Source organism: Stegostoma tigrinum, chromosome 28 (genome assembly GCF_030684315.1).
Source record: "Stegostoma tigrinum isolate sSteTig4 chromosome 28, sSteTig4.hap1, whole genome shotgun sequence".
NCBI classification, from domain to species: domain Eukaryota; kingdom Metazoa; phylum Chordata; class Chondrichthyes; order Orectolobiformes; family Stegostomatidae; genus Stegostoma; species Stegostoma tigrinum.
The window spans coordinates 28,327,024-28,351,154 of NC_081381.1; the positions used below are offsets into that span (position 1 = coordinate 28,327,024).

The 24,131-nt window shown below is 52.5% G+C and overlaps 1 protein-coding gene across 2 annotated transcripts; it reads left to right on the forward strand.

The window, feature by feature from the left end:
* The first annotated feature begins 275 nt into the window (after positions 1–275).
* Positions 276–21,013, forward strand: mthfr (methylenetetrahydrofolate reductase (NAD(P)H)). Of its 2 annotated transcripts, none has more exons than XM_048561763.2 (13): positions 276–367; positions 1,319–1,398; positions 9,784–10,011; positions 11,559–11,797; positions 12,786–12,896; positions 12,983–13,176; positions 13,368–13,618; positions 13,929–14,063; positions 14,580–14,760; positions 15,857–16,039; positions 16,501–16,602; positions 17,622–17,741; positions 18,183–21,013. In XM_048561763.2, the coding sequence occupies exons 3-13, from the start codon at positions 9,794–9,796 to the stop codon at positions 18,411–18,413; spliced, it is 1,965 nt and encodes a 654-aa protein (XP_048417720.2). In that variant the 5' UTR covers positions 276–367; positions 1,319–1,398; positions 9,784–9,793; the 3' UTR covers positions 18,414–21,013. The 2 variants fall into 2 exon arrangements, with proteins under 2 accessions (XP_048417720.2, XP_048417719.2); XM_048561762.2 differs by lacking the exon at positions 276–367 and adding an exon at positions 382–915.
* Positions 21,014–24,131: the final 3,118 nt, after the last annotated feature.

Sequence of the window (24,131 nt, forward strand, 5' to 3'; positions counted from 1 at the left end):
AAGATCTACTGCTTGAGAAAGTAGCAGAAGATGATTCGATAAGAACTTGACGGGGGAAATATTCTGAGCTGAGAAGAACAAGGGGCTGATTCACCGGCTAACTCTTTCAAAGCCGACACAGAAAAAGGATAGGCCGTCTGTCTCACTGAACACTTTTTAGTTCACTTTTCAGACGATTTGTATTGGTGGGTCTGATTGTGATTGTACTGAGGGTTGCTTTCCTTGTAAGAGTGTTTCTGTTTCATTCCGGTATAGAATTGACACTCATTCTTCTTTTGGTGCTGTACCCCCCGACAGGCGGATCAAGGTCTCGACCATCTGTTCCTTAGGTTGGCACCTTTAAATCGGCTTCTCCTTATTCTACAATGTGAGTCTGCCTCGGAGTCGGGTATATTAGCCAGAAAACGTTTCAGATGAAGTCACTTTCAAACTGCTTTTGGGCGTTGTTGACTTGGGGAAGAACAATTCAGTGGTGTCGCTGAATTTGTCTACATTATTCGGAGGTTTAAATGCGTCTTTTTACATTAACCATGCGATCCAGGCACCTTCTCAGATCGAGTGTTAAAAGTTACATTAATGATTTTGTCTGAACGCTGCAACGAAGAACAGGACCCGAAACTAAAACAGCTGCAAACCCTAACTTCACAAATTTGCTTTCTACAAACCACGCCCATTTCTCAAAACACTTGGAGAAGGACGCAGTTGAATTTGAACTCCCATGATGATGTGGTCCGTTAAGTAAATATTTACTTTACAATTTCACGGCTGGCAGAAATGTCAGTTTATCTTCGCTAGCACGTTCAGCCCCGTTATTCACTGATTCACCCAGGATTTTCGCTTCTCTGGTAACATTTCTCAGTTACTTTCGCCATTTTTTGGAGACTGACGCTGTTATTTTGCGATAAGCTACTTTGTGTGAGTATCGTTGTTTATTGGACTGTGCCAGTCATTTTCAAATAACGTTTTGAATTGTAAATTTCTGTTTTTCCCAGCAGTGTTTCTGGAATGAGGAACTCGTTTGGAAAGGAACGTTCACTCTAGTCTGCTATTTCCTGTCCCGATGTATGCTTTGAATGTTTGTCTGATTGTTTCTGTCTCAGCATTTGGTACATTGTAATAAAACTGACATTCACATCCTCTTTTAATCAAAACTGCAGCCTTTCTGACTGTTAAACTCAGTTTGTAACGTTGGCATGAATGAAGCCTTAAACCAAAATCACTTCCAGTGGTTCAAAAGGACTTTAAAGATCTGAAGCAGAAGGCTCCAGTTTGCTCGACGATCTTTTTTTTAAACTGTGCTGTTTGATCTTTCCGGTAGATGCTGCTTCGCACCACTTGTCACAGTTTCAATACCCCGGCTTGTAGTGTGCAGAAGAAGCCACAAGTAGGCCAGTCCAGGTGAGTTGACAGGTCATGTTCCTTCAGCACATTATTATCACAATTTCTGTAGTACCTAAAACAAGGTCATTAAAATAACAAAACAAGTTTTAAAAAAAGGACACGAAACAGAAATTGCTGAACAACTCAGCGGCTCTGGAACGAAAGTAGAGTTAAAGTTTCGGGGCCAAGGACCCTTTTTGACTTCTGGTCTGGTCAGAAGTGAAGAAGGGTGGTGCGATGGGACAAAGAGTACACAAGAGGCCAATTTTAGGGAGACAAGAGTTTGTTTAGCTTGGAGAGCAACGAGAACATATAAAGCACAGAAGATGAGGAAGTCTGAAGTGGCAGATTATTTATATTGAGGAAGAGATTTACCAACTGCGCTAAATCCAGTAGGAAAAAATGAGGAGATTTTGATGGAGAGCTAGGTATTTGTAACATTATTAAATCAAATCAAATCAAACACTGAAGCATCCTGAACATGCAAACCAGATATTGCAAGATTGCTATGAGGACAAGCTGAAAAAACTGCATTCGATAAATTTGGCAATTTGTAATGTGAAATGATTAGGGTGGTGGTGGTGGGAGTGGGGGGGATGGGTGGAAGGGGTGGGGGTGGTGGGGGTAGTCGTGGCGGGGGGAGGGGTGGGGGTAGTCGTGGCGGGGGGAGGGGTGGGGGGTGGTCGTGGCGGGGGGAGGGGTGGGGGTGGTCGTGGTGGGGATGGGTGCGGGTGGGGGTGGTGGGGATGGGTGCGGGTGGGGATGGGTGCGGGTGGGAGTGGTGGGGGGTGCTGGTGGGGGGGATGGGTGGGAGTGGTGGGGGGGGAGTGGGGGGGGGGATGGGTGGGAGTGGTGGGGGGGGGAGTGGGGGGGGGGATGGGTGGGAGTGGTGGGGGGGAGTGGGGGGGGGGGATGGGTGGGAGTGGTGGGGGGGAGTGTGGGGGGGGGGGGATGGGTGGGAGTGGTGGGGGGGAGTGGGGGGGGGGGATGGGTGGGATGGGTGGGAGGGGTGGGGGGGGATGGGCGGGAGGGGTGGGGGGGGATGGGCGGGAGTGGGGTGGTGGGGGGGGGTGGGCGGGAGTGGGGTGGTGGGGGGGGATGGGCGGGAGTGGGGTGGTGGGGGGGGATGGGCGGGAGTGGGGTGGTGGGGGGGGATGGGCGGGAGTGGGGGGGGGTGGTGGGGGGGTGGTGGGGGGGGGATGGGCGGGGGGGGGGGATGGGCGGGGGGGGTGGTGGGGGGGGGGGAGGATGGGCGGGGGGGGTGGTGGGGGGGGGAGGATGGGCGGGGGGGGTGGTGGGGGGGGGGAGGATGGGCGGGGGGGGGCGGGGGGGGTGGTGGGGGGGGGGGAGGATGGGCGGGGGGGGTGGTGGGGGGGGGGAGGATGGGCGGGGGGGGCGGGGGGGGGTGGTGGGGGGGGGGGAGGATGGGCGGGGGGGGGAGGATGGGCGGGGGGGGGGAGGATGGGCGGGGGGGGGAGGATGGGCGGGGGGGGGGAGGATGGGCGGGGGGGGGGAGGATGGGCGGGGGGAGGATGGGCGGGGGGGAGGATTGGCGGGGGGGAGGATGGGCGGGGGGGGTGGTGGGGGGGGAGGATGGGCGGGGGGGGTGGTGGGGGGGGGGAGGATGGGCGGGGGGGGTGGTGGGGGGGGGAGGATGGGCGGGGGGGGTGGTGGGGGGGGGGAGGATGGGCGGGGGGGTGGTGGGGGGGGAGGATGGGGGGGTGGGGTGGTGGGGGGGGAGGATGGGCGGGGGGGGTGGTGGGGGGGGGGAGGATGGGCGGGGGGGGTGGTGGGGGGGGGGAGGATGGGCGGGGGGGGTGGTGGGGGGGGGAGGATGGGCGGGGGGGTGGTGGGGGGGGGGGAGGATGGGGGGGTGGGGGGGGATGGGGTGGGGGGGGATGGGCGGGGGGGTGGTGGTGGGGGGAATGGGCGGGGGGGTGGAATGGGTGGGGGGGTGGTGGGGGGGGGGGAATGGGTGGGGGGGGTGGTGGGGGGGGGGAATGGGTGGGGGGGTGGTGGGGGGGTGGTGGGGGAATTGGTGGGGGGGTGGTGGGGGGGGAATGGGGGGGGTGGTGGGGAATTGGTGGGGGGGGAATGGGGGGGAATGGGTGGGGGGGGAATGGGTGGGGGGGGAATGGGTGGGGGGGGTGGTGGGGGAATTGGTGGGGGGGGAATGGGTGGGGGGGGAGGATGGGCGGGGGGGTGGTGGGGGGGGAGGATGGGGGGGTGGGGGGGGATGGGCGGGGGGGGTGGTGGGGGGGGGAATGGGCGGGGGGGGTGGAATGGGTGGGGGGGTGGTGGCGGGGGGGTGGTGGGGGGGGAATGGGTGGGGGGGTGGTGGGGGGGGGGAATGGGTGGGGGGGTGGTGGGGGGGGAATGGGTGGGGGGGGTGGGGGGGGTGGTGGGGGGGGGAATTGGTGGGGGGGGTGGTGGGGGGGGGTGGTGGGGGGGGAATTGGTGGGGGGGGAATGGGTGGGGGAATTGGTGGGGGGGAATGGGGGGGGGGGAATTGGGTGGGGGAATTGGTGGGGGGAATGGGGGGGGGGGGGAATGGGTGGGGGAATTGGTGGGGGGGGAATGGGGGGGGGAATGGGTGGGGGGGGAATGGGGGGGGGAATGGGTGGGGGGGGAATGGGTGGGGGGGTGGTGGGGGAATTGGTGGGGGGGTGGTGGGGGGGAATGGGTGGGGGGGTGGTGGGGGGGGGTGGTGGGGGGGGAATGGGTGGGGGGTGGTGGGGGGGTGGTGGGGGGGAATGGGTGGGGGGGTGGTGGGGGGGGTGGTGGGGGGGAATGGGTGGGGGGGTGGTGGGGGGGGTGGGGGGTGGTGGGGTGGTGGGGGGGGGGGAATGGGTGGGGGGGTGGTGGGGGGGGTGGGGGGTGGTGGGGGGGGGGGGGAATGGGTGGGGGGTGGTGGGGGGGGGTGGGGGGTGGTGGGGGGGGGGGAATGGGTGGGGGGGTGGTGGGGGGGGGTGGGGGGTGGTGGGGTGGTGGGGGGGGAATGGGTGGGGGGGTGGTGGGGGGGGATGGGTGGGGGGGATGGGTGGGGATGGGTGGGGGGGGATGGGTGGGGGGGGATGGGTGGGGGTGGTGGGGTGGTGGGGGATGGGTGGGGGGGGTGGTGGGGTGGTGGGGGATGGGTGGGGGGGGATGGGTGGGGGTGGTGGGGTGGTGGGGGATGGGTGGGGGGGATGGGTGGGGGTGGTGGGGTGGTGGGGGATGGGTGGGGGGGGTGGGGGGGGGATGGGTGGGGGGGGTGGGGGGGGGGATGGGTGGTGGGGTGGTGGGGGGGGGGGGAATGGGTGGGGGGTGGTGGGGGGGGGTGGGGGGTGGTGGGGGGGGGGGGGAATGGGTGGGGGGGTGGTGGGGGGGGTGGGGGGTGGTGGGGTGGTGGGGGGGGAATGGGTGGGGGGGTGGTGGGGGGGGGATGGGTGGGGGGGATGGGTGGGGATGGGTGGGGGGGGATGGGTGGGGGGGATGGGTGGGGGGGGATGGGTGGGGGTGGTGGGGTGGTGGGGGATGGGTGGGGGGGGTGGTGGGGTGGTGGGGGATGGGTGGGGGGGGATGGGTGGGGGTGGTGGGGTGGTGGGGGATGGGTGGGGGGGATGGGTGGGGGTGGTGGGGTGGTGGGGGATGGGTGGGGGGGGTGGGGGGGGGATGGGTGGGGGGGGTGGGGGGGGGGATGGGTGGGGGGGGTGGTGGGGGGGGAATGGGTGGGGGGGTGGGGGGGTGGTGGGGGGGGGGGGAGGAATGGGTGGGGGGGTGGTGGGGGGGAATGGGTGGGGGGGGTGGGGGGGTGGTGGGGGGGGGGGAATGGGTGGGGGGGTGGTGGGGGGGAATGGGTGGGGGGGGTGGGGGGGTGGTGGGGGGGGGGGAATGGGTGGGGGGGTGGTGGGGGGGAATGGGTGGGGGGGGTGGGGGGGTGGTGGGGGGGGGGGATGGGTGGGGGGGTGGTGGGGGGGGTGGTGGGGGGGAATGGGTGGGGGGGTGGTGGGGGGGGAATGGGTGGGGGGGTGGTGGGGGGGGAATGGGTGGGGGGGGTGGTGGGGGGGAATGGGTGGGGGGGAATGGGTGGGGGGGGTGGGGGGGTGGTGGGGGGGAATGGGTGGGGGGGGTGGTGGGGGGGAATGGGTGGGGGGGGTGGGGGGGTGGTGGGGGGGAATGGGTGGGGGGGGTGGGGGGGTGGTGGGGGGGAATGGGTGGGGGGGGTGGGGGGGTGGTGGGGGGGAATGGGTGGGGGGGTGGTGGGGGGGGAATGGGTGGGGGGGAATGGGTGGGGGGGGTGGGGGGGTGGTGGGGGGGGAATGGGTGGGGGGGGGTGGGGGGGGGTGGGGGGGAAGGGGTGGGGGGGAATGGGTGGGCGGGGGGGAGGATGGGCGGGGGGGAGGATGGGCGGGGGGGAGGGTGGGGGGGGGGGAGGATGGGCGGGGGGGAGGATGGGTTGGGGGGGGGGTGGGGGGGGGGAGGATGGGCGGGGGGGAGGATGGGCGGGGGGGGGGGAGGAGAGGATGGGCGGGGGGGGTGGTGGGGGGGGGGGAGGATGGGCGGGGGGGTGGTGGGGGGGGGAGGATGGGCGGGGGGGGTGGTGGGGGGGGGGGAGGATGGGGGGGTGGGGGGGGGGGGATGGGGCGGGGGGGTGGTGGTGGGGGGAATGGGCGGGGGGGTGGAATGGGTGGGGGGGTGGTGGCGGGGGGAATGGGTGGGGGGGTGGTGGCGGGGGGAATGGGTGGGGGGGTGGTGGGGGTGGGGGGAATGGGTGGGGGGGTGGTGGGGGGGGGGAATGGGTGGGGGGGTGGTGGGGGGGGGGAATGGGTGGGGGGGTGGTGGGGGGGGGAATGGGTGGGGGGGGAATGGGGGGGGGGGAATGGGTGGGGGGGGGAATGGGTGGGGGGGTGGTGGGGGGGGAATTGGTGGGGGGGTGGTGGGGGGGGAATGGGGGGGGGTGGTGGGGGAATTGGTGGGGGGGTGTGGGGGGGGAATGGGGGGGGGAATTGGTGGGGGGGGAATGGGTGGGGGGGTGGTGGGGGGGGGTGGTGGGGGAATTGGTGGGGGGGAATGGGTGGGGGGGGAGGATGGGCGGGGGGGTGGTGGGGGGGGGAGGATGGGGGGGTGGGGGGGGATGGGCGGGGGGGTGGTGGGGGGGGGAATGGGCGGGGGGGTGGAATGGGTGGGGGGGTGGTGGCGGGGGGGTGGTGGGGGGGGAATGGGTGGTGGCGGGGGGGGTGGTGGGGGGGGAATGGGTGGGGGGGTGGTGGGGGGGGGAATGGGTGGGGGGGGGGTGGGGGGGGGAATGGGTGGGGGGGGGAATGGGTGGGGGGGTGGTGGGGGGGGAATGGGTGGGGGGTGGTGGGGGGGGGGGGAATGGGGGGGGGAATTGGTGGGGGGGGAATGGGTGGGGGAATGGTGGGGGGGGAATGGGTGGGGGAATTGGTGGGGGGGTGGTGGGGGGGAATGGGGGGAATGGGGGGGGAATGGGGGGGAATGGGGGGGGGAATTGGTGGGGGGGGAATGGGTGGGGGAATTGGTGGGGGGGGGTGGTGGGGGGGGAATGGGGGGAATGGGGGGGGGGAATGGGTGGGGGGGGGGGTGGGGGGGGGGAGGATGGGCGGGGGGGAGGATGGGCGGGGGGGGGGGGGATGGGCGGGGGGGGGAATGGGTGGGGGGGGGGGTGGGGGGGGGGGAGGATGGGCGGGGGGGGTGGTGGGGGGGGAGGATGGGCGGGGGGGGTGGTGGGGGGGGGAGGATGGCGGGGGGGGTGGTGGGGGGGGGGAGGATGGGCGGGGGGGTGGTGGGGGGGGAGGATGGGCGGGGGGGTGGTGGGGGGGGGAGGATGGGGGGGGTGGGGGGAGGATGGGGGGGTGGGGGGGGGGATGGGCGGGGGGGTGGTGGTGGGGGGAATGGGCGGGGGGTGGAATGGGTGGGGGAGTGGGGGCGGGGGGTGGAATGGGTGGGGGGGTGGTGGCGGGGGGGGTGGTGGGGGGGGAATGGGTGGGGGGGTGGTGGGGGGGGGAAATGGGTGGGGGGTGTGGGGGGGGGGAATGGGTGGGGGGGAATGGGTGGGGGGGAATGGGTGGGGGGGGAATGGGTGGGGGGTGGTGGGGGGGGTGGTGGGGGAATTGGTGGGGGGTGGTGGGGGGGAATGGGGGGGGGTGGTGGGGGGGGAATGGGGGGGGGAATGGGTGGGGGGGGAATGGGTGGGGGGGTGGTGGGGGGGGGTGGTGGGGAATTGGTGGGGGGGGAATGGGTGGGGGGGGAGGATGGGCGGGGGGGTGGTGGGGGGGGGAGGATGGGGGGGTGGGGGGGGATGGGCGGGGGGGTGGTGGGGGGGGGAATGGGCGGGGGGTGGAATGGGTGGGGGGGGGTGGTGGCGGGGGGTGGTGGGGGGGGAATGGGTGGGGGGGTGGTGGGGGGGGGAATGGGTGGGGGGGGGTGGGGGGGGGAATGGGTGGGGGGGTGGTGGGGGGGGGGTGGTGGGGGAATTGGTGGGGGGGGGTGGTGGGGGGGTGGTGTGGGGGGAATGGGGGGGGAATGGGTGGGGGGGAATGGGTGGGGGGGTGGTGGGGGGGGAATGGGTGGGGGGGGTGGTGGGGGGGGGTGGGGATGGGTGGGGGTGGTGGGGGGAATGGGTGGGGGGGTGGTGGGGGGGTGGTGGGGGGGAATGGGTGGGGGGTGGTGGGGGGAATGGGTGGGGGGGTGGTGGGGGGGGTGGGGGGTGGTGGGGTGGTGGGGGGGGGGAATGGGTGGGGGGGTGGTGGGGGGGGTGGGGGGTGGTGGGGGTGGTGGGGGGGGGAATGGGTGGGGGGGATGGGGGGGGATGGGTGGGGGGGATGGGTGGGGATGGGTGGGGGGGGATGGGTGGGGGGGGATGGGTGGGGGGATGGGTGGGGGTGGTGGGGTGGTGGGGGATGGGTGGGGGGGGATGGGTTGGGGTGGTGGGGGATGGGTGGGGGGGGATGGGTGGGGGTGGTGGGGTGGTGGGGGATGGGTGGGTGGGGGGGATGGGTGGGGGTGGTGGGGTGGTGGGGATGGGTGGGGGGATGGGTGGGGGTGGTGGGGGTGGTGGGGGATGGGTGGGGGGGGTGGGGGGGGGATGGGTGGGGGGGGGTGATGGGTGGGGGGGGTGGGGGGGATGGGTGGGGGGGGTGGGGGGGGATGGGTGGGGGGGGGTGGGGGGGGGGATGGGTGGGGGGGTGGGGGGGGGGGATGGGTGGGGGAATGGGGGGGGGATGGGTGGGGGGGGTGGGGGGGGGGGGATGGGTGGGGGAATGGGTGGGGGGTGGTGGGGGTGAATGGGTGGGGGGGTGGTGGGGGTGAATGGGTGGGGGGGTGGGGGGGTGGTGGGGGGGGGGAATGGGTGGGGGGGTGGTGGGGGGGAATGGGTGGGGGGGTGGGGGGGTGGTGGGGGGGGGGAATGGGTGGGGGGGTGGTGGGGGGGAATGGGTGGGGGGGTGGGGGGGTGGTGGGGGGGGGATGGGTGGGGGGTGGGGGGGGGGATGGGTGGGGGGGTGGTGGGGGGGAATGGGTGGGGGGGGTGGTGGGGGGGTGGTGGGGGGGTGGTGGGGGGGAATGGGTGGGGGGGTGGTGGGGGGTGGGTGGGGGGGTGGGGGGGTGGTGGGGGGGTGGTGGGGGGGTGGTGGGGGGGGTGGGGGGGGTGGGTGGGGGGGGGTGTGGGGGGTGGGGGGGGGGGTGGGGGGGGTGGTGGGGGGGGTGGGGGGGGTGGGGGGGGTGGGGGAGGGGGTGGGGGGTGGTGGGGGGGGGTGGGGCAGGGGGGTGGAGGGGGGGTGGGGGAGGGGGGTGGAGGGGGGTGGGGGTGGGGGGTTGGGGGGGTGGGGGAGGGGGGTTGGGGTGGGGTGGGGGGTAGTGGGTAGTGGGTGGGTGGGTTGGGGGGTGGGGGGCTGGTGGTGGGTTGGGGGTGATGGGTCGTGGTGCATGTAGACATTCTAAGTTTAAAGAGAACTGAAAGTTCAGTTGTGGTACAAGAGCAACTCTCAACTGGAAAAGAATTTAATGAGCATCTACTAGGAAGGTGGCCTCAACTACATTTCTTGAAACCAACTGTTGAAAATAATTTGTCTTCTCAACTAGTCAGCAATAACCTAAACTATTTCCTATACACATTGGGAGCTTCTCCTGTTAAATTTTGTCTCAGTAAATCTGAGTTTGTGTCCAATGTGAATGTTACGCTGATAATAGATCTGGTTTACCCATCTCCCGAATAAATTCATTCCCGACACACGTCCAAACAAAGATTGTGGAGAGAAAGGAAGAGAATCTTGGTCATTTGCAAATACAGTGGTCACAATCATAGAACTTGCTCTGGGCTTGGGGTGCTAGTTCCTAATATGGTGTTTTGGGTGTGGAATCTGTCGCTCCAATTTATTTAAAGGCTGGAACTTTTTCCTGCAGATAACTAGTAATGGTGAATAAAGAGCAAAGTGACAAACAGCAAGTGGTCAAATCAGACTATAATCCTAGCGATGGCTCCCAAGGAAGTTCACGCAGTTCAACTCCTGGCCCTGACTCTGACCGACTCCACGAAAAGATGCTTCGACGTATTGAATCAGGAGACAAATGGTTCTCCTTGGAGTTCTTCCCTCCTCGAACTTCAAGTGGTGCTGTTAATCTGATCTCCAGGTGAGCCTTCTGGCACAGAGCAGCAATCAATGACTGGGTGTACAGAAGCCATGTGCAATGGTGGAGTTGTTGGGTTCTGTGACTGGATAAATTGGATTGCATGAGGAATTAACCAGCGTCTTAAAGTGGAGGGGCGGAAGTGAGAAAATAATTTACAAAGTAGATATTCTCCCAAACTGGATCTTGCATTGTTCTGTTGTTTGGTCTTGGCTAATCTCTGTAAACCTAGCCTTCACATTGGTGGTAAATGGAATCCTCCCCTGTTATTTCTATATGCCCGTTTTTGTTTGCTGGGAACAGCAGTATTTTTTTAAAATCATTCACAGGATGTGGGCTTCACTGGCTGGTCCAGCATTTATCACCCATCTCAAGTTGCCTTTGAGAAGGTGGAAGTGAGATGCCTTAAAGTTGCTGCAATTCATATTGGTAGACACACAATGCCGTTAGGGAGAGAATCCCACGGTTTTCCACTGATTCAGTAACCCAGCAACACTGAAGGAATGGTGATATGGTATGAATGCTGAGTGGCTTGGAGGGGAACGGTGCAGGTGGTGGTGTTCCCATTTATCCGTTCTAGATGGAAGTGTTCATGGATTTGAATTTGCCTATCTAACTGGATTATTATGTAGACACACTATCAAAGGCATCACTCATAAATTAAGAACTGTTAAATCTGGAGCAGGTTTACTTTGGTGCAGCCTGTGGTGGTGCTGGAGTGGCTGCCTCATTGGAGCAGCCAGAACTGGCCAACTGTATCACTAGTTGGTGACCAATACTCCTCCCAATGCAAATATCCAGACAGACAATCAGTCTATATACTAGGTTAAATGCAACAACCAAAGCTGAAACATAAGTTCATCAGCCATAGAGATATGCAACACAAAGGAAAAGCTCTAAGGTTGGAGATATACAGTGGAATGTTTCAGAAAGAACACTGATGTCCTCAAATAAGTGTGGACAGAATCAACTTAAATGTCAGAACGAGACTCATTTGGTTTCAACTTCTGTTTCTTTCCAAAATGCACCAAACACAAATGGCTACCTGGTTTAATCAGAATGTTCAAACCTGTCATGTGCTGTGATTGTGGCTAGTTTAACATCTTGAAGACATGTTTTGGGTTTTCTTTTATCTCCAATCAAAAGTCTCTCTGCTGAAAGTCACGCCCCAGCCTAGACCCAGTACCACTGTGGCTTTTCTTGAGTGATGGCTCTTGCTTCATTATATGTTGTTCTCTCTTTTATCAAATTACAAACTTCACACATGTATTGGTGGGCATGTCACTGATAAAACTGGAGCTCACCTTTAGTTGCTGGAGTAGAGTTGGGAGTGTTTTCTCTTGATTCCTCTCTAACCCGGATACTGAAGCCAGCTGCGGTATTCTGCACTAAAACTCAGATACAAATTGGTTACAGCAATGATGCATCATTTGTATGACTCCCTGTTTTAAACTTAATGGATCACTGGAGAATCCAAACTTGGAACTTGATCATTTGTACTTTGAGATGTCTTGTTACAATCTGCTGACCATGGCCTTTGTTTGGATTAGGTTTGATCATATGGCTGTTGGTGGACCACTCTTCATTGATGTAACCTGGCATCCTGCTGGGGACCCTGGCTCTGACAAAGAGACTTCCTCTATGATGATAGCTAGTACAGCGGCAAATTACTGTGGTCTGGAGACTTTGCTGCACATAACCTGTTGTAACCAAACCGAGGATCAGCTCTCACAGCACCTACACAAGGCTCGGAATCTTGGTCTGAAGAATATACTTGCGCTCCGTGGTGGTGAGATATTGATCAGTGTTCTGTTTATGCTTTTCTCTTCCAAGATTAGGGATGTTTTTGGTTGATTTCCTGAATTCATGTGAGTGAATTCACACCACCCTATCGCTGACCTTAGTTCTAACATTTATAGTGTATACACACAGAAGAGAAAGCCATCCAGCAAGTTCTGTTTGACATATTGCAAGATCACCCAAATTTTTTTTTATTAGCAACATGCCTGGAGCTATGAAGAGCTCAAAATTTAAACCTGAAGTTGTATTCCTACTGAGCTGCCTTGGGTTCAATAGTTACATGCTCCCAACAGGTACTGTGTTAGCAGTTGTCCCAGATTTCCTCAACAGCTTCGTGAATATGGAAAATTTATTTTGTTTCACACCGAGCTCAAAGATTTCCCATCAAAACCAGCAAGCAACTCTGGCCAGCTATAAAATCATTCAACTAATTTCTGTATCTTGGATTGCTCATAGTGTTTTAGCACAAAGTGTTCTGATTCAGGTTATATTCACCAATGGGACAATACCAAGATGGATCTTTGAAAAATATCAATAACTTTTCAAATAAGGCAAAGCAAAGATTAAGGAACAGTAACATTTATGAGGGCTTGGGTAGTCCATGCCACTGCTCTGTCAGATTTTCAACAGGATGTCCTGCTATGACTAAATGGATGTCTAAAATAACATGGGAGAGAGGGGGCAAAGATACATAGTTTGCCTCTACCCCATCAACAACCTTAGGTACTCTCACCTTGCTGTTTATAATATTATAGTAAAAGACAGTTGGGTACAAGAGTTGAGAAAGAAACAATAAACCTCCCCAATTCTCAACTTGCTGCCCCACAGTATGCAACATTCAAATTATCCAATTTTTTCTACACTTCTCCACTAGTCAAAATAAGGCCAGGGAGACAAGAGTGAGATGATAGAAAGTGGTTGTTGTTCAATGGTTTGATGGAATGTATACGCCTTTACTAGAATTTGTTTGTCTGCAGATCCCATGGGTGATGAGTGGAAGATTGAAGAAAAAGGATTCAATTACGCCAGTGATTTGGTCAAGCATATTCGCTCAGAGTTCCATGATTACTTTGATATCTGTGTTGCTGGTAATTTCAATTTTGCACACCAAGTTTCTTAGTGTTCCATTCTCTTTACTTTAAACCAGGTTGATTTAAATGTTACTTCCTTGCAGGTTACCCAACAGGACACCCAGAATGCAACAGTTATGAGGATGACCTCATACACCTGAAGGCAAAGATAGATGCTGGTGCAGACTTTATTATCACTCAACTCTTCTTCAAACCTGAAACCTTCATTACATTTTTCAAGGACTGTCGTGCAATGGGAATTACTTGTCCTATTCTGCCAGGAATCTTCCCCATTCAGGTATGTACAAACAGAGGCCTGGAGACATCCAGGATTCCAGGTAAGAATTTGACATATCTTCTGGCATAGGCCTTACGTTAAGCAATAATTTAACGTTTCCTGCAGGAGTGCAACTTTTTCTTTCCCACTCCGTAAATTGGTACAATTCAGATTGTTGATCTCATTCTCATCTTCCCTTTATCCTGTGGCAGGGGTATCACTCATTGCGACAGCTGGTCAAGCTTTCCAAACTCCAAGTGCCACAGGAAATCAAAGATGTAATTGAACCAATCAAAGATAATGATGATGCCATTAGGAATTATGGTATTGACTTGGCCACTGACATGTGCAAGGTTCTGTTGGAATCAGGTTTGGTGCCAGGGCTCCATTTCTATACCCTGAATCGAGAGGTGGCAACTGTGGAGATTCTGAAACGACTGCGGCTCTGGAATGAGGACCCTAGGTAGGTTTCACTAGATAAGATAAATAACATTTCAGTTCACTTGACTTGGATTAGAAGAAATGTAATGATACTATCCAAATTCTGGATGTACCTGCCCTTTCCTTTGACTTTTCATTAATTTGTGTTCTGGTACATGACATGACTTCAATTTCAGAAAAGGGAGAGGGGACAGCATAACTAATGTTATTGTGCTCTCAAGTCCAGTATCAGCTGTTTGACCGTATCCTAGCTCTGTCCGTTTTTTTTTCAGTATGTTGTCATGGGAGCAGATGTGTTCAACACCCTAACTTTCTCTTTCCCCACCCTCCAGGCGTGCCTTGCCATGGATTACCAGTGCCAATCCAAAGCGAAAGGTTGAGGATGTTCGTCCAATATTCTGGGCTTCAAGGCAGAAGAGTTACATCTACAGAACTCAGGATTGGGATGAATTTCCCAATGGAAGATGGTAGAATAACTTAAATCATGATTATTTAAGACTGTGAACAATTGTGTTAAGGTGCCATATCTCAACAATTAATCACAAGTAAAATTACTTTTGTAAATATTTGGCCTGACAGTCATGCTGGCAGCTGAGCTTTGTTACTGTATTGTGTGTGTGATATCCATCTCAATTGTGGGAAAACACCCATAAGTATAATTCTTAATTCAGTCCTTCCAAACTCAGTTATGTCTGGAGCGAGAATTTGAGCTACATAACATCAGATTGCAGTGCTGGGATGAATCTGGAATGTTCCAATAGGAAATGAGCTAAACTGTGGTTTATTTTCTCTTGTGCACTGGGTCTATACAGTAAAATATTACCCACCGAAACATGAGAGTTTATTTAATTTTCTGCTTCCCTAAAGAAGGCAAACAATATGTGGTAGGTAACTACATGTAACATTTAAGTTGAACAATTATAGCAAGACCACCGAGGATAAGTTGGTGTCTATATTGTGTGATTTTATATTTGTTGTTTTAGGGGGAACTCATCATCTCCTGCATTTGGTGAGCTGAATGATTATTATCTCTTCTATCTGAAGAATGACTGCCCCAAAGAGGAGCTGCTGAAGATGTGGGGGGAGGAGCTAGTAGATGAGAAAAGTGTCTTTGATGTTTTCACAGCGTATATCACTGGGGAATCCAACAGCCGTGGGGAAAAGGTAATGGACTGCTGTTATCAAATCAAACTATTGTTAAGAAATTGCTCTGTTATTTATTGTAACTAATTCGTAAGAGTTGAGTTTTAAATTCAGTAGTAGTTTATGGAAATTTAACATTAACTTAATGTCATTTCATACTAATTTCTTACTCTCCCAATTGTTTACACAAGCTGCTAGCAGATGAAATTGGAGGATAATGGAGTTTTGAGGCTTCTAATTTTCAACTTTTTAAAAATTGGTGGCTTTGCTGAAAATTGTCAGTTTTCATGCACTCTTGCTGTTTTTATATTATACATATGGAGTTGTCAAAGTCCAAGACTGCAAGCCCTTGGGGTCTATACCCTGTTTTCATATCATTGACCTGGTCAGTATTTCAGACAAATGCACAATTTAATGAACACAATCTGGCGTTAACAGTTGCCCGCCACGTCAACATACCACTGTGTTCCTTGGTCAACCTTTCTGCCTTGTGCTTGCTGCAGTGCTCCGTCAAGGTTCAGTGCAAGCTTGAAGAACAGCATCTCATTTACTGCTAGGGGACCTGGCAACCTTGAGAATTCAATATCGAGCTCAGTAGGTTTAGGGCCTGAACACCACCTTTACCCACCCCCACAGCCTAGGCCTCATGATTACATGAGCTGCTTTTAGCACAGCCAACCCATTTTTATGTATTTATTGTACCCATTTTCACATATTTACGGTACCCATTGGCAGCATTTCTTTCTCCCTGGCATGCCATCTGCCCAACTGACTTTCTTGCCCTCTCACCCATTTACCCCCCCCCCCCCCTGCCTTCAGTACGTATACAACCTATTCTAGTTGTTCTACTGAAGGGTCACTGGACTTGAAATGTTGACTTTGCTTTCTTTCTACAGATGCTGGCAGATCTGCTGAGTTTGTTCAGCAATTTCTGGTTTTGTTTCTGGAGTGATTTTTTTTTTGTTTCCCAAAGCAGAGTGCATCAGTGTACAGCAGTGGTAATATATAGTATATAGCAGGGATGGTCAATTAATGTTGGCCTGCCAGCAGTGCTCACATCCCATGAAAGAATAATAAAAAAGGAACTCTTAGTGACTTCAGGTTTGTGTATTCTCAGGTGACCTGTCTGCCCTGGAATGACGAACCTTTGGCACAAGAAACATCTCTGATGAAAGAAGAACTGGAGAAAGTGAATCGGATGGGAATTCTCACAATAAACTCCCAGCCTAACATCAATGCTCGTCCATCAACTGACCCCATTGTGGGCTGGGGACCAGAGGGAGGCTTTGTTTTTCAGAAGGTATGTGTAAAGAGAATATTAGGAGCGTAAAGGTATGCTACTATTGGTTTAGAAATTGCTGGTTTGGAATCAGGGCAAACATTAGGGCGGCATGGTGGCTCAGTGGTTAGCACTGCAGTCTCAGCACCAGAGACCTGGGTTCAAATCCACCCTTGGGTGACTGCCTGTGTGGAGTTTGCACATTCTCCCCGTGTCTGCGTGGGTTTCCTCCGGGTGCTCTGGTTTCCTCCCACAGTCCAAAAATGTGCAGGCTGGGTTGATTGGTCATGCAAAATTGCCCATAGTATTCAGGGGTATGTGGGTTATAGGGGGATGGGTCTGGGTGGGATATATCAAGGGGTGGTGTAGATTTGTTGGGCCAAAGGTCCTGTTTCCACACTGTAGGGAATCTAATCTAAAAAGAGACTCTGAGTAAGCCTATGTCTTTACTCTGTAGCTCAATCCTACTTTTCATTTTACAGGCTTACCTTGAGTTTTTTACCTCTTCTGAAAATATACCTACTCTACTTAAAGTTCTAAAGAATTACAAAACACGCGTGAACTACCAGATTGTAAATGTGAAGGTAAGGACAAAATAGTCATGGGTAGCACCACAAGTTTTGCAGTAAAGGCTATAACTTAATAATTGTTACTTTAAGAAGAAAACTGAAGAGATCCACCCCCCCCCCCCCACCCCAATCCATCTATCGACTGTTCATTGATTTCTCATTCATTTGCAGGTTATTAAGTCTTTGCTGATACCTTTAATCAGGAAACTAAGCAGGAACTTTCTAGCTCTGGGCCAAGGGAGAGCGTACATATACTCAATATTTGAGCTCATTGGCTACAAGCTGACATAGATCCATCCTATATTGAAAAAGATGTTGCGTTTGTGGCAATACTTCCTATCCTCATTTGACTATGTAGCAACATCACAATCTTTGCTATCTACAGTGGACTAGCACATTTCCTTAGTTACATGTAACTGCTCATTTTGAACTGTGCTCCTCTGCAGTGGAAACCAGAGTGATAGGGTTATCACAAGGTGTGACCAGTGTAGAGCTCTTACTTTTGGGTATATCCCAGGGTGTATCAGCAGTGAAATGCTGTAGCATAGCACAATCTCTCCTCAATGTTCACAATCCTGCAGCTTCAGTAGACATTGGCTCTGATGGAAAAAACCTTTATGTCAGCTTTTGCTGTCTTCTACATTCTCACATGGCAAAATTTCAGGGAGTCCACAATAACTTGAATATGATTGCAGTGCAGAATGACATGATCAACCCTCTCGACTGTCACTTGGGTAATAACCGTAAGTAATCAGTTGTAGAGTCACTCAACCCTGTATTGGAGGCTGACAGCTTCCTCCAACCAGTTTTGCTTGGACATGATACAAGGATTATGGAGAAGAGCTCTTTTGGAGTCTGTAGCATAACATTTACCAAGGACACTAAACTGACCACAACCTACTTTAACTGATACCACATTACAACATCTGAGAAATTGAATTGGCTTTGTATTCAACAGAAATGGGAAATCTGGGACATTTTAGCCATTTTCAGCACTTTCATAAGCTAAAGTTGGAACTTTTCTAATGTTGCAGGGTGAAAACATAAATAATGCCTTTGATCTGCAGCCAATTGCAGTCACATGGGGGATTTTCCCTGGACGTGAGATAATTCAACCAACAGTGGTTGATCCTGTCAGCTTCATGTACTGGAAGGTAATGAATCAAATCTTGTCAGAAATAAAATACTATAATCTGATAGGTTGATTTGTTAAGTGATTGTGGATGTATTTTTAACTATTCCATATCTTTCCTTGGCAATGAATCTGAACACTTATCCTCAGTCTGCCCCCTTGAAAGTGTGCCAACTCTCAAAATATTTCCTGGGATTTCTGCTACTTTGAGTGGATGACTATTCAAAGACATGGTATAGCCCCCTTTTTATTCAAATAATCAACAACAGAATTTCTTTCTTGCATTAATCTCCTAACTTGCATAGGATAAAAGGCACAAGTATACTTTTTCTCTACAATTTGGGGCAGAAGTTTACAAGTAGACTGGAGGGAGATGTCTATGTGGGGAAGAAGGGATGCAGTGCATGTTTGGGTGCAGCGGAAAGTAGTCTGCAGACTTGATAATGCTGTGCTTTGTTCTCAGGATGAAGCCTTTGCCCTGTGGATTGAACGATGGGCCAAATTGTACCCAGCAGGATCTCCCTCTCGACAGATAGTTCAGGACATCCACGACACCTATTATCTGGTCAATCTCGTGGACAATGATTTTCCATTTGAAAATTGTCTCTGGCAGGTTGTTGATGATCTCTTCAAGTTAAAAGCATCTGAAAACACTTGTGGGACAGCGACTTGTGATGTGCCTGTGGAACCGTGAAATGGCATTGTGCAGGATGACTAACTGACAACTAGACTTTGTTCAGGGAGAAAATCTCACCCAATCTCCTATGTACTAGCCAGAATCTTTCTTCTCGTGGCATGGACTTTTACTGTAGTATTTGATTCTGTTTGCTGTGACAACTGCAATATTTTCGCAGCTCTCTGAGTGCAAGCACTGGGATGAGTGAGGTCGTGGTTCAGGTTAATGTGGAGATTCTGTTTACTATTTCTCTGCATTCTTATGGTTTGATGGGGCAGTGTTTGAATCTGAAAATGCATCAAATGACTGTTATTCACATAGAGATGATAATGAATCATAGAACCGGACAGAAAAAGGGGTATCGCTTCTGAAACTCTCTTTCTCTATTCCATATCAGGAAGTGTGCTGTCTAAAATACAGCAGACTAACCAGACCAGAAATAGCATGCCCATGTGTACTCACTAGTCTGTATCTTCCCTGTACTAGGCAGTCACTGACATACTAGGCTTCATGAAGAAATACTGTTCATAAGAAATTATTTCACTCCAAAGGAAAAAGGGATCAGGAATGAGCATTAGAAAAGTGGCTTAAACCTTTATACAGTTTACGATTTGCACAATCTGGAGAACAACTGACTCTAACTGTTATTCACCTTCACAGTTCTGACTCCTGTTTTTAAGCTCTCTGAAATGAAGTAGAACGACAAAATTTTTTTTGCAGCAACAAGCTATTGATTTTGTACACATCCATTTGTTTAAAAAGCACTCCTAATCTTGATTTAAGCTAAGTTTAGGAATCAGTCTTAACAGAGAAGTTAGCACCAAGCTTGAGCTGCGAAATTTAGTGATCAGTATTGTTGCAAATAAATACATTGCTGAAAGCTGAAACTTCATAAAGATCTATTATGACAATCTGCAAAAATATGACCATGAGCTTGTGCTGTGACAATGGCAACTGTGAGCAGCTCTGGGAACTGCAGGGATTCCTGGAGCCCATGCTGTACATCAGAAAAGCGATACTATAAGTGGTTGGACGTGAAAGTAGTCTGCTTTCTTGCTGTGAAATGATCAAATCTTCAAAGCAATTACAAAGTGTCTCCTTGTCTCAGTGATGGCACTCTTCTTTAAAGCATGAACTTGCAGACTTCAGAAACACAAAATTATTGTGGTGCAGCAGGTCATTTCAGACCATGGTATCTGCACCTTCTTCCCACACAAACATTTCAGTTGGTGCCATTCTCTTGTAACCCTACAGACTGTTAATGTTTTGGCAACAGTCTTGTTCCTCTTTGAAGGCTTTGTCCAGACTCATGGTTTTGAATACCTCTACCAGATTTCTTCTTAACCTACTGGAAACATTTCTCCAAAATCTTCTCTGCAATCTCTTCAAATGCCCTTTACATCTGTCTAGTGTGACACTCAGTCCTCCAGTTGAAGTCAAGATGTGTCTAATGCAAGTTTAATGCAACATCCTTTGATGTTTTACTTTAAGCCCCAATTAACAAAGCCTACAGTACTGTAATTAACCAAAAGTACTATTATTGCTGCTGAGTCAAAAAGACCTACCCCCAAACTGGTCTTCTCACTAAACTCTTAACTGCTGACATGGCAAGAAGGAGGTATCTATCCTGGGCCAACTTGCCCACTTATTTGCTTTTCTCATCAGCACCTTTCCTACCACCAGGGAGGGGAAAGTTGTATCCTAGGTCATGAATGGTTGAGGAAATCCATTAGAAACCTTCCTCCAGCCTGAAAACCATCCATTTACCACTTATCTTTGTTACCCCTCACAGCCAATTTTGTTTCCTTGTTGTTACTGTCCCTTTTAATCCACAAATTACAACTGTTCAAGTCTGGTATTTGTCAAGTTTCCTTAAGTTCCAACAGTGAATACATTTTCTGAAGTAAAAGATTGATTGTAAAGTCCTTTGGGAAGTCCTAAAGTTGTTAAAGATGCTATGAACTATACTAAGTTCCTGAGGCTTTAGCGGTAGAAAACCCTAGCACCAGGAATTAGCAGGTTGTTGCTGAATAGATTTCTACTTGTTTAAAGCATGAACTGGGGTTTTATTTTGAGCAGAAATTTGAATATTCTACGTGGGATGAACATATTTTGTGACGTTTGGTGCTTATAGCTTTTTATAGACGGGAAGGAGTTCTGCTACAACATAAATTGTTTTTAGGATCATCAATAAGGTCAAGTTTTAAATATCCATGCCACCATTGAACAGATGTGGGGTGGGGGAGGTGCAGAATGTGGAGAAATAGTGTGTGAAAGTTCAGGCAGCCACAGTATTTTTTCATTTGTATTCTTAAAAACAAAGCACTGAACAGTGTTAGACACATTTTGTACAATATTTAAGCTTTGTAGAAGTACATGTAAAAATAGACAGAAGACAATCTACTAATCTGTTATGTTGCTTCATGCAGATATGGTCTCGTTCTCGACTTTGAGTCAGAAATTCCCAGTTTGAGTTCTAACCCAGGACTTGATAGTCAAACAAGGTGTGTTCACAACCCAGGCAAACAGACTGAGAATTAATTTATAAGTTGTTCCAACACATACAGGGGTTCCTCATGAGCCATGTGATGGAAATAAAGTTACAGCATCCATAATCACTACCTCGAAGTTTCAGATGACGTGTATGTCAAAGTGCATGACACCACAGCACCTTGGCCACAGTTTTCTATAACACACCGTACAGTCATGCAAACACTCCCTCAACCTCTCAGAGCCATAATCTGCAGATTATCTATTATCTGCTGAAATATGGTGCCTGCAACATTATAAGCATCCACTGCTACAGTGCACCGCATTTCAGAATGCCTTGAAGGTATTTCTGTATTGCTGGCTCATAATAACACAACTCCATTAACTTATGAATATGTGATGAAGGACACAAAAATCTGAGCTGATCTACCAAGTCTGTGCTAGATGTTTTCAAATCCACTTTATCAGAGATGCTATTACACATTTATAGAGCAGGTGGGCCTTGAATCTGGCTCTCCTGGCCCAGAGGGAGGGCTCAATGACACTACTGCATGAGAACCCTTCAATTCTGCCCTATTCGTTTTTCCAACACTCCAATAATTCCATGATGACCTAAACCAATACCATTTCAGATTTGCAGATATTTTGCCAAGAGAGGCTTCAAGTATACCCGAGATATTTTTGATCAATCTGGACAGAAGGCGGCACGGTGGCTCAGTGGTTAGCACTGTAGCCTCACAGTGCCAGGAACCCGGGTTCGATTCCAGCCTCGGGCAACTGTCTGTGTGGAGTTTGCACATTCTCCCCATGTCTGCCTGGGTTTCCTCCAGGTGCTCCGGTTTCCTCCCAGAGTCCAAAGATGTGCAGGTTCGGTGGATTGGCCGTGCTAAATTGCCCATAGCATTCAGGGGTGTGTGGGCTATAGGGGAATGGGTCTGGGTGGGATGCTTCAAGGGGCGGTGTGGACTTGTGGGGCCGAAGGGCCTGTTTCAACACTGTAGGGAATCTAATCTAAAAAAAAATGTTGATACACACCTCTGGAACAGGTATGACTTGAACCTGGGCTTTTTGGCTCAGAGTTAGGGATGTTGACACTATGCATTCAAGTCCGCCTTATGCTGGCTAGTTCAATGACCATCAGATGTCACCCATACAGTCTCCTGGGAAAGAGGGGGGAAAAATGTCCTGTAATAAGTTAAGGCCAGTTTTGGTAAAACTCCATTATTCTGACTGAACTCCAATTCCAGTAATTTACCCAAATATAGAAAAATTATTCTTCGCTCATCCATTTCTCCCCTGAATGCATGCAGCAAAAATTTATGTCATACGCAGGTTGACCGTGTCAGACCTGACCTAGCTCTGTGCCTAATTAACTTGTGTATTTGGGCTTTCGGAATCCTTATTGAGCTCTTGAAAGGTCTGAAATCAAAGTTTGTTTAAAATGCCACAGCCGCTGCTGTCAGTTCTATCTTGGTAACTGAGAGCTTTTCAATTTCCACTCTTGGAAGCCTCCATGGTTCTTTTCCAAAGCTTGTATGTTACCATGTGAAGGGACCAAAATTCACAGCATAGTTGTGGTGTAAGAGGTCACCATTTGGACCATCATGTCTGCATTGACTTTCTCAGCAATTTAACTTCGTGCTAATCTCCTACTCATTCCCTATAACCCTGTATGTGGAACACACACTCCTGGATGTGCTCCAACCAAGACAGGAGCCTGTTTCTTGTTTTAATCTTTAATTGTCTTTACAATGTATCCTGATTTTTAGTAACTAATATCGTGCACAGTAAGTACACAACCCGTACAAGAAAACTCTCAGTCCTGAGTAGACATCACCTTTGAATTGAGGGAACAGCTGCAAGATCAGACGATGTACATATGTCAAAACAGCCACAATCCACATGCATCACAGCCACCACTTAGCTAAAAGACATCTTGAAAATACAATTCTATTACCACTGTCTCCCAAACCTTCCCAACCATTCCATCAAGGTCTACCTGCATCCTGTTTATTTCATGGCATCTGTACATTTCAGTCACAGGTTGCTAATAGTTCCTGATGATTTTGTACGAAGGCATTGTTAAAGATGATGAAGATCAACAGATCCAGGATTAATCCCTGGAGGCTTCCACTAGTGATTTGAGCCCACCATGGGCCACTTGCCAATACTCATTTTCTTTTTACAATTTGCCACCAATCCACAAGATTTGTCTTTGGTTGGTAGCCTTTTGTGTGATACCAGAATCTGCTCTGGGAAATCTCTCATTAGCTCTTTATCCTAAAGAGTTATTTTCCTTCAATAGTATGTGGTTAGTCCAGAAAAATGCTGTTGAGGTTGAAGATGAGCCAAGATGTAGTTGAATAACAGAGCATGTACAAGGGCTGAATAGCCACCTCTTATTTGCATTTCATATGTCCCTATATCGTACCTTCTCACAGACATGATTGTTTATTTTAGCCTATAAAATTATTGCTGCTTTAGTCTAAATTTGCTTTCAACAGTATCTGTTGTTGTGGTTTGGTTGATGATGAATTTAACAATATTGCCAGGGCCACTATTAAACTAGGTTCTGTGTAAAATATCACCAGATCAGTTATACAGTATGTAACATTTGCCACGTTCTGGTGTCTCAAATGTAATGCTACTCTTATTATTCTAAGTGCAATAAATTTCACATATAATGAAAGACACACCTGCATTTAAATAAAGCTTTTCAGATCTGGGTGTGTATCAGGTATCAGATCTTGTGGTGGGAGAGCATTTTGGTGATAGTGACCATAACTGCCTCACATTCTACATAGCTATGGAGAAGGAGAGGATTAGGCAAAATGGGAGGATATTTAATTGGGGAAGAGGAAACTATGATGCGATTAGACATGAGTTAGGAAGCATGGACTGGGAGCAATTGTTCCATGGTAAAGACACTATAGACATGTGGAGACTGTTTAAGGAACAGTTGTTGCGAGTGATGAATAAATATGTCCCTCTGAGACAGGCAAGAAGGGGTAAGATAAAGGAATCTTGGATGACGAGAGTGGTGGAGCTTCTCGTCAAAAGGAAGAAGGTAGCTTACATAAGGTGGAGGAAGCTAGGGTCAAGCTCAGCTCTAGAGGATTACAGGCACGCGAGGAAAGAGCTCAAAAATGGTCTGAGGAGAGCCAGGAGGGGGCACGAGAAAGGCTTGGCAGAACGGATTAGGGAGAACACCAAGACATTTTACACTTATGTGAGGAATAAGAGAAT

What these genes read in the sequence shown, in the direction of transcription:
- mthfr (XM_048561763.2), top strand. Translation starts at nt 9,794, where the DNA reads ATGGTGAATAAAGAGCAAAGTGACAAACAGCAAGTGGTCAAATCAGAC. An exon ending in CCAACAGCCGTGGGGAAAAG is followed by an intron (nt 14,761 to 15,856) that starts GTAATGGACTGC and finishes GTGTATTCTCAG; the next exon opens with GTGACCTGTCTGCCCTGGAA. An exon ending in GAGGCTTTGTTTTTCAGAAG is followed by an intron (nt 16,040 to 16,500) that starts GTATGTGTAAAG and finishes TTCATTTTACAG; the next exon opens with GCTTACCTTGAGTTTTTTAC.